The sequence below is a fragment of the Cariama cristata genome, unplaced genomic scaffold (genome assembly GCF_000690535.1).
Source record: "Cariama cristata isolate BGI_N322 unplaced genomic scaffold, ASM69053v1 scaffold9096, whole genome shotgun sequence".
NCBI classification, from domain to species: Eukaryota; Metazoa; Chordata; class Aves; order Cariamiformes; family Cariamidae; genus Cariama; species Cariama cristata.
In genome coordinates, this window is record NW_009623857.1 from 88832 (window position 1) to 99573 (window position 10742).

At 36.8% G+C, this 10742-nt stretch overlaps 1 protein-coding gene across 1 annotated transcript; it reads right to left on the reverse strand.

Annotated features, from left to right (window-relative positions):
- Positions 1-1247: 1247 nt before the first annotated feature.
- LOC104163815 (gamma-aminobutyric acid receptor subunit gamma-1-like) lies at positions 1248-9989 on the reverse strand. Its single transcript, XM_009702933.1, has 4 exons — positions 9815-9989; positions 9537-9689; positions 6240-6451; positions 1248-1526 (listed from the first exon to the last, which is right to left on the reverse strand). The coding sequence occupies exons 1-4, from the start codon at positions 9978-9980 to the stop codon at positions 1248-1250; spliced, it is 810 nt and encodes a 269-aa protein (XP_009701235.1). The 5' UTR covers positions 9981-9989.
- Positions 9990-10742: the final 753 nt, after the last annotated feature.

A 10742-nucleotide genomic window follows, 5' to 3' on the forward strand; every position in this document is an offset into this window, starting at 1 on the left:
GGAGAAAGATCTGCAATGCACAAGGATTATTCTAACTCCCCCCTCATAACAGAGCTTTTCCATTAGAAACAAACAAATACCAAGGAGGTAATTACACAGCAATCCATCACATATGTTCAGGAAATTTGTACCATTTGGCTTTGGCTCAGAGTAGCGTATGCAGTAACAAGCAGATTCTACAAAATCATACTGTATGCAAAGTGGAGCAGGTCACATACTACACTTGCAGGGCTGGAGATTGAACATAGTGGCTTTGAATACAATGACTATAGCACTGTTACAGGTTTTCCAAACTCTGATGATACAAATTCTACTGAATGTAGAGTTATGACTTTTCCTCTGGCCCCAAGTATGAATCAGACAACGGAAAGAGGAATGGAGACGATGTGAAAAGCATTATGCTTAATGGCCAGAATCTCAGTCAACATCAGTATGGTTTCCATGAAATAAGCAAGCAGTGACAGCTGGGTAGCAATTTTTGAAAGTCATAGCCCTCTTGGAGAATGTCGAGGAACTCACAACAGTAAAGTAATGGCAGATGGAGCACAGACATAAATGTAATCTAAGGTTGAAAACTAAAAGCCTCTATCAATGGTTAAGATAAGACAAGCTCAGAATTACCCTTGGGTTTTTTGTGATATATCCATTTCTCACTGCTCTAATCTTTGCATTCTGTATAAATCTGAATGTGATTAATTATGACTTATTCACTCCTTTTAACATACTGCAGAGAACAAATGGCTGGTTGAAAAACAGAAATGTTCTATTTTGACTTTTTTAAATCAGGGGTTAATAAAATCATCACCTTATGGATGAAATGGCTGAGAATAACTAATCCCATTTTATTAAGGCTTTTTTTTTGTAAAGATGTAAGAGATGCTACAAAATTCATCTGCATTATCATTTAGGATTAAAATTGAAAGCTTATGTAGAACTGTCCAGTTAAATAACACAGCCTCTTGACTCTGCATTTTGTTAGAGCTGGACAAAACTATCTGTGTGTTCAGGAAAGTTAAATCTTAGGGATATTCATTTTTAAATTTTCTCTTCAAAATACCAATAACAGTTCTATAGTTGATCACAAGAGGGAGACTACATCACCATATTTTCTCTCATTGTTTCAAATTCTTAAAGCATCCAAACTATTTGAGTCATTTTGGACCAGTTCTAATCTTTGACTGCTCACTCAAAAGTGTTAATGGCTGTTCAATTAGCATTTTTTTCTGAGTTTGTCAAACCTCTGAAATTTATAGATAAAGATAGCCAATCCAGTAAACAAGATTGAACAATGCAAAGGCAGTTGGAAAGAAGATTCGAGAATAGGAGTCAATTTTTGCAATACGGATGTGTATTCTTCCTTCTCTCCAAGATCCTGTGCGGCAGTCTTCAAAACAACAAAAGAAGCTAGCACAGTCTTTCCCTTCTAGGCACTCATATCCATAATCATCATCACGTTCAGGGAGATGATTAATGTTATTAATTGGAATCAGTGTTGATCCAGGTCGAACAGCAATTGCAGGTGGTTTCTTAAGAAAAACAAAAAAGAAAAATATAGTTTTGCAGGTTTTTTTTATCCTCACATTAAATAATTCCATAGGTTTTCCATAGCAAAGACCAATACAAGCCCATTCAGTACAATATACAGAAATTCTAATATTAAAGAAAACAGTTTGGGGAGCTTTGTGAGTTATGAACTGCTGTATATAATTAGCTCATGCAGGCAAAAGATCATGAATGATTTTCACCTGCCACAGTAAAAACTGGGTTGTGCTGGGATTTGGAAATAGTGGATAATTAGTTACACAGACAGGATTACCTGATCCCATCTACACAACACAAATGAACACTTCGAAGTCAGTCAGAGCTTGACAACTGGGTCACAAGCAAGTCCACAAGCAGGCTATAAATGTCACTACCAAGGGAACGAGGGTTCTCCCATCATTTGGAGTCTTTAGAATGAGACCAGATGTGCTTCTGGAAGCTACATTTTCACCAAAAAAAAAGCTAATGGGATTAGTATAGCAGCAATAGTGAGGTTTAAAATACAGAGACACATAAGGCCAGGCTATGTCACTTAACTCTCTAATGTTAAATCCCTAAACAGTATACCCCATCTTTAGAAATCAAGACACAAGACTCCTTAAGAGAATGTCACTCAAGTCACTGAAACTGATTAATTCAGCTCTCAATTCTTATTTTTACTTTCCATGGGCATAACTCAACTCTCTTGCAATATGGCAAAAACTCAGTGTACTAGATGTTAAGGTTCATAAATAATTTTCATAGAAAAAAATCTGGGTGCCGTATTGGCTAGTGCATAGACTGTTTGCTATTCCCTTTCTTGTGACTTTTACCTTTTCACCCTCCTTTCACTTGCACTACCACAGACCACCCTTCCCCCTTTTACTATTTTGTTTCCATGCAGTTCTTCACTCTTCATCCTTGTTTTCCTGCATATTCAAAAGACATTCTCTTTCTCCATCTGTCCTTTTTCCTCTTTCTAAATCTCACAGCCTTTTTAAACTACTCTATAATCCTCTCTTTCAACTCCTCCCCCACTTTTGGTATCCCTTCTAAAATCTTCAGACTGAAGATAGGGGTTACATCAACACTACTCTTACATTGTCTTTTTTCTATCATTTCCGTATTTTTTCTTGTAAGGAATAAATAAAGCAGGAAAGGATGCAGTCAGAAGAACTAACTGGGTATTGAAGTGCAGAGAAGAATCTCTCTTAAGCAATTAGACATGAAAGGCAAAGAAAAAATATGAAAAGAAAAAAAAAATAAAAGCAGGGAGCCACATCATTTAGATTCTTGTTATGTTTTAGAGTCCTGTTTTCCCACTTCCAGGGAATTACTTAGGCCAGTACACAGATGTCTATACTTTGTTAAGGATGCACTCTGTTGCTGCAGGGGCATTTTACCCAATGTCCCAAGGGGTGGTGTTAAAGCAGTGCAGTATCCACCACATTTTCGAATAACTTTATTCAATAAGTTTCTTTACCAGAGGAAGTTTCACATAGACTGCTGTTTCAACACTTTTTAGACATGGTGACCTAGGGAGCTAATTATCGTCCTAAAGGATCTCATTATTCTTTTCAGTTATGATAAAATACTGACAATACTAACAAACAGAAGTTACATGCTTCTGCCATAATTTGAGGCATTACAAACAGGGCTTATTTTTTATAAAACATAAAAAATAAGTTCAAATTTTCTTTGGAACTTACAAAATCATTATTTTGTTGAAGATATACAGGGAAAGATGCTTATTTCTGGTTCACACCTACTCTGGCTTTACAAGAATTTTCTGACTGTTAGTTCTGCCAATGTAAGATTCGTGGCATGATTCGTTTCTACTAGTGGGGTAAAACAGGAATCCCCAAATCACAAACACCATGGGAGGAGGAAACAATAACAGCACTGCTTTTCACTGCTCATGTCACCAGCACAGACTGAAGCTGGCTACTGAATTACAGGCTTGAAGATGTGGCCTGAGAAAGGCAGAAAGACAGTGCCATCTTATAGGCCTAACTACCTATGAGGAATACATAAAATGTGTGTAAGAAGGAGACAATGTGAGGGAAAATGGGAAAAAAGACCAACACCTCACAACAAAATGATCTCATATTGATTGGCAGAGACTTAACAAAAAGAAACCCAAAACATGTAGATACAGTAGTACATGCTGATTGTTCATGGACATGCCTACTGATACAGTAAGTAGAACTCCACATATAGTGAGAAGCATTTATAATACACTCTGATAGGATCAAACCCAAATTATTCTGCATTAGCACTAATACCTGTACAAAAGAAAGCCATCATCTGTGGAGATCACAGCACAGGTGAAACAGTCACTTCAGGTGAAATTATGACTAGAACAAGATCCACAACTAATTAAGTTTAATCTTTCCTACCCAAACTCATTATCCTTACTAATGTGGATTTACATAAGCCAATTCATACTACCTTTCTTGAATGATGCCAGCACATATTTTGTAAGATAAAACTGCCTTAATCATTTGTAAAATCTCACCATTTTTTTCACAAGATCATTTATTGCATTTTATTGGCATTAGTTCCTGAAATAATAAGCTTTTCTTGCATCTTGAATAGTAACAGAAGACCTATGCAAGGCATGTTCTCCAAGGAAAAAACACCTGTAAATGAGAACTTTTCAGAAGGAATTAAACTCACTATTTTAATTAAATTGTTGGGTTTCGTTACATATCATAACTACAAGAGAAAAAGAATGAATAGAAGTCTTTGACAAAAATAAAGGGGGGGGGGGGAAGAAAAAAATTGTGGATTTGTAATTGTATGACTTCCCATTAATTAATCAGATAGCTTCTTTAATTGTTCTATTTGAAATAAGAAATTTTATAGCTCTTTATAAAACATCAGCAAAAAAACCCTATCCTTGCATCTAAGTATATTATTCCCCTCCCTTTTTTTAGAGTAATCTCTTATCTAGTATGGTCATACAGCCATAACTTGCTGAAACACTTATTCAATACTCTATCTGACCATTATTCTACATTTTAAATTGTCATATGCACTGAAATTCTGAAAGCATTTGGCAGATTATTGCACAAATGGTTGATGTGTGAACAGATTCTGGAAAGTCCTCTTACTCCATTCAAAAGTGTATACTTGCAAACCACTTCAATGGCTTTTGATCTGCCAGCAGCTGATCTTTACCCTGGTTTGAATAAGCGGTATTTCCTCCTTTCTTCCTTTTCTCCTTGTTGTGCATGCTGAAGGCAGACTTGTTTCATCTCCCTGTTCCCTAAGTGTTGTTGAGACCTCATTGCAACAGCAACCTAAAATTGAATCTGCTATGCTAACACTGGGAAGATCCCCAATTTCTTCAGCCTCTGTCATCTTTTACCCTCACTGCTCATCTGTAGCCCTTGCCAATGTCTGTTTTCCATCCCTTCCATTGTGCCCACATTTGCCTCTACCATCAACAGGAAGGAGCTCTGAGGTTTCCATTTTCCAGTTCTCCTGGTTATGCTGCATTCCCTGAGGATCACAGTGATGTCCGACCAAGGCAGCACAGGGCAGTATTAACCCTTCACCACTAGCCTTGTCCCAAATAGACAGCAGATCCATTCAGACCAACTCATCATATGAAATGTAAGGGCTCTCATTTCCCTGGTATTAAGCCATAGCAGCCCCGCCATGCCCCATAACAGTCTCACACAGCAGCACTGCTCACAATGGATGTGCCAGTGCTTTCCGACACTAGTCACAGAATGGATGTCATTCATAACAAGTTTTCTGCATTTCCATATCTGGGCTTCTGTAATTTAATTTCAATTTCTGTTTGATCTTACACAGGTGGTATTCAGCCTTCACCAGAAAAGAAAACTGATAGTGATTCAGCTATGCTCCAGCTTCCTTTGATGAAATGGTCTGGAAGGGGGCTTTATAACATTGTCTTTCCTATTCTTCTCTCCAAAAGATGATTATAATCAAGCCTCAGGTATTAAGATTAGCGTTTGAATGAATAAGCAATCTAATGCCTTTACCTCAACATTTGATTAGTTTAAATATTAGCTTTAAATATTTTTACTGGCTTCCAACAACAGATTCTTTGGAAGTTCCAGTATTCTTACTACACAAAGAGAAAGCCTCTTAAAATTGAGTAATACTTCCTCCTGGGATATGTGGGGATTCACAGCATACAAACATCAATTTGTAAAAGCAGAAGGCCGACTTTACCAGAAAGAAACATGGAAGTAAATTACCAAAAAAAAAAAAAAAAAAAAATCTGAAGTGGGAGTCAGAATACTGCCCAATAATAAGCACTTGTCCCTTTGCAAAGCTAGCAAGGTAAGACTGAAGTTAGGTGATGTAGATCCAAACAAATCCTCATACATTCAGTCCATTTACATTATCTCTACTGCTACAGTCTTATCTGTGGTTCTCTGCCAGGTGCTGTTTTCAGAAGCACTGTGCCCAGACACATGTAATGTTATATCAAACCACTCTCTAGCTTAGGCTCATGTGTTCTCACTCACATATGAGTGGAAAGACCCAAACCTTTTGTTCATTAGTAGTATTTACAGAAAACTAGTACAAGCCTCCAACTGTGAAAAAATGACAAAATAAATATTAGTGTTAATTATCTTTGAATATTAGCCCTTCTACTTAAGAACTACTGTCTCAAAATTAATGCTACAATGAAGAGCATTCTGTATTGTTTTTTCTTTTTGTTTGGCTAAACTTACTGATGGCTTAGATTTTGCCTTCTTTTCTTTTCCTTTGTCCCCTTTTCTGTTGCTGGTAAAGTAATGCAAGGTGCCATATTCCATCAAGGCAGCAAACACAAAAATGAAGCAAACTGAAACAAAAAGGTCCATTGCTGTCACATAGGAAACCTTTGGGAGTGACTTCCTAGCAATTGTACTCAACGTTGTCATGGTCAGCACTGTTGTAATGCCTGTTTGAGAAAAAAAGAAAAAAAAGACAGGAAGAGGGAAGTGTATAACTAATCCAATCATATTGTCACCAAAAAATCCTCAAATTAGCCCTTAATTCATTCATGAGGCATATGAGAACGGAGCCACAGCAGGGTTCACTGCTGATCACACCCACACACATCAGTGCTATCGTAAGAAACCGTCCCTATAGATCCAGTGGCCACTATGGGATCATACAAAAGGCAGCACATTTTACCTTCAGTTTAAATCTTTCAACACACACTGAATAAACAATGAGATTGAGAAAGTTTGTCTAATTTTATAAATCTGTTATGGAATGCAAACATAAAACAAATACAATAGACAAACACCTACAAATAAGCACAGACATTTTATAAACACAAAAATGGTTCTTTGACTCTTGAAAGATTAAAATGTACAAAAGGACACATTCAGAAAAAAAGGCAAGTTATTTATCAATTATTTCAAACTTTCAGAAAACAAGAGAAAAATGAATGTTTTCAATTGTTTGCTTCTGACATGTCGCAGATCAAACTAGATGACCTTCATGGCCTTTCCGGTCTCATTCTTTAGAGATACTAGGTATTTTTTCAATACTGTGTCTTAAGTAATAGAAAATGTTTCCCTTGATTCACTTGTATACAAGTTAATTAAAATAACAAGTTGGCCTTAATAGTGATGTGTTCAGAATCTCAACTATACCACTCTTCACTGGTTTAACATTTAGAAGGTGTTAACACTTTCTTCTTATATTTTGGCTCTTCAGGGAGATGTAAAGCCTTTTTCACACTAGTTCAAACTTAAGATGTGACCTTTCCCTCGGAGAGAAATACTTGAAGATACAAACAATTTGTTATTTACATGCTCAGGTTTACTGCAAAAAAAGTGTTACACCACTCTAAGGTTGTCTATGGCTTTTAAATCAAGGCATGGAATCAGGGGTCACAATGGACTGATCGTGCAGCAGGAAAGCAGTGATTTTGCAACAGATTTTATAATGAAATTACATGCCTAAAAGGGCAAAGAGATAACCACAGAGTTTTTCAGAAGTGCTTTGCTCCCACTAGATGCTTTTGCAAATCAATTAGGCATTTCTCTGCATAGTTAAATTTCTAAATGTCTTTAATCATCTCGAACCTTTTGCTTTGGGAAACCATGGTCCGCAAGGACCTTTCAACATATATGGAAGAAAAAGGCCTGAGCCTTTTCAGTGTACCAGAGTCCAGCACAGCCTCCAGGTGGGAAGTCACACCCACCGTTCCCCTTACTGACTTCTGTTCAGAGAGGACAAAACGAGACATGGACTTTCCCAGTCCTCTCCACTATGCAAAAGGCAAACAGCAGACTGTCACAGGGAGCAAACCTTCCACAGCATGACAACTGCTTGCCACGATGAACCTTGCTTAGTTTTGGCTTTCTTATCTTAATTTCTCAGTCTTTTTCTATAGAATTGTGTCTATTTGACTGGTATTCTCTTTCTTCTTCACCAGAACATCTGCATGTGAGAAAAGTCATTCCCCAATCTGTCAAAAGATGGCTTCTGCATGTTCACACAAAAGGAGCTCAGGGTTAACTGCAGGGAGCTGTAAATACGATATTGCAAATGTTTGTAGTACATATCAAGTAGATGACAGTTAGTACTGCTGAAGTGGGAGTATGAAAGCTCTAGCTTAAGCATGAGATCAAAGGCAAATTCGCTAGGTTTGTGGCATAGAGAAAGTACTCTGTAAAAAGAACAAACTGGATATAGAACTATCAGGATACCAACAGAACAGTTTTTCTTGTTATAGCTAATGTCTTTCTAGCAGTACCCACAATGATGTCCAATGATTAGTCAGTCAAAGAAATATTATAATAAATTTCTAAATCAAGATTTCAAACTATCAAGAGATACTTTCATTTATCTATTCAAGATTCTAGGCTCTCTTCACTAAACTTCACAGTACTTTTAAATAGCATAAAATTGAGATCCAAGACTCAGATTTTCTTCCCTTACCTTTTAATAATGTTACTGAGCCATGCTCATTTTTGCTTACTTTCTTTCTTGACTCATTAATCTTGCAGGCTTGACTGCACAGCAGTCCAGTTTCAGTGGGGAAGTCAAGTAGTTAAAGCCCAGACTCACCCTTCTAGTAGGAAACACTCCTATAACGTGGGAATGGCGTGGTCACAATCCTCTAAGTTGATGAGGGAACTGAACTCACATCTCTTACTTCCTAAGGTACACTCTCAGCTCATGATCTTTCCCCCAAAATAGATCATACTGTCATTACCAGTTTTATGAAAAGCATCTGTCACTGCTAAGCTCAAAGTTGCTAATGTGCGTCCTGTGCACTCCATGCACCCCTGTCTAACATGCTTTATGTGGGGACTATGATTCTTCTCCAAGGTAGTACATGAATCCTAAACAGTCAAATGTAGGAGACTGGCACCATGCTAAACAGGTCACGTAAGATGACACTAACACCGAATTATCTCTGTAGCAGAACTTGCATCACGCTTCAATACTGTCTGCAGTAGAAGCAGGACAGTGAGTCAGGTTTTGTGAGTTATATACTTAACTGCTTGAAGTGCAACTTCAGTTCCAAATTTTCTGTCCTATCTTGGGCTATAAAGAACAACTGAATCATTTTTATTATTAAAAACAACAACAACAACAACCCCAACAGAAAACTCCAAAAACCAGATCTTCATGGTTTTTGCCTGTGTAGTAATGATATCCTTTGTTCCATGGTGTTAAGTGAAGTTTAATCATACTTATTAGACTAATGATTGCCATATTGTTGGCCCTGGAGATGACAAGAAGAACATAAAGGAGAAAAAAAAAAAGTATTTATACGAACAACAGCAGATCCACAAGGCTTGGATCAGGATTTCCAGATTTCCATTCTCTACACTCCCTCCTTAAGCCCTGCTGTGTAACCACAGCAGGATCCTCCTACCCTTTATCTTGCAGTTCAAGAGAAAGGGTGACCAATGGTCACAATCTGAAGGGGAATAAACTGTGGTTAATTTACTCCCTGCTGCAGATTTGTATTCCTGGGGAGTACCAGACCCTTCAAGGTTGAAAAAAGACATTCTTACCCAGAGAAGTCCTTGCAGGAACTGCATCCTTATTGATCCAAAATGACACCCATGAAAGAACAACTGTGAGTATACAAGGAATGTATGTCTGAATAGTAAAATATCCCATACGTCTGCTGAGATCAAAGAAGATTGTCATAATAATATAATCACCTATAAACGAAAAAAAAGAAAAAAATACTTACACGACATTGAAAATGGTTTTCAGTTGTATCTTCATGTGTTAGTCTTGTTCTACATAGATATTACAGGAAATAAAACTTAACACTTTGCCTTACCAGACAAGGTATGAGAAATTTCAGTTGTATTTCGTAACCCTACAAATGCAAACTGATACAATCTCCAGTATTTTGGATCTGCCACTTCAACAGAGGTTTTCTTCCATTTGTATTCAATTTCATTTCTGGGATATCCATCTAGAATAAAACAGAGCAAATCCAGCATTCAGCCACAGTGAATACCAAAGTATATTTTGTGACCTCTGAAGTTTTTTATAAACTAAACCAGGGCTATATATAAAATGGATCAGAGAGAAAGTCAATCTATAGTCCATCTGATACGCTTAAAATACAACCACAAAATATCCAGCCCAAGTTTTAAGCCTAGCTAAATGTATGATCAATCAAAAACTATGTAAATACAAAAGTTTAAGAAATATCTAGATAATATTCTGGAACTTAGATACAAAAAACTGGCTCAGATTCATCATTATGAATTAATACACAAACATAAAATACATTATCATTAAAGGACCACAAAGAGCTTAAAAGGAAAGACACTTCTTAGTAGATAATTTGATAAAATTCCTATTGATGTTTTTCGAAATTTTGTCTATTATTCCTGGAATGGATTTTTGTGGCCTGATTCACTGTCCAGTATTTCATCTTTAACAAAGTGCAACCTTCTCAGTTTTCATGTGCCTCACATGTTGCCCCACATTATCTTGCAGAAAGGCAGAAATGAAATTAAGCAAGACTTGCTTGTATGGCACAACTATTTAATCAATAGAGCTACCAAACCTCATTTAGCTGGAAGCACTCAAGAAGGAAGTATTAAATGAAAACATTAATTTAAAAAGAATCACTGAAGTTTGATTTCATTGCCTATTAGGTTTCACATTTAGGAATAAATCATTTAGCTGTGTTCAGGTGGTTTGGGTTTCTTTTGCCAGTAATAGCACAATTCCCTTGGGAACATTTTATTTTA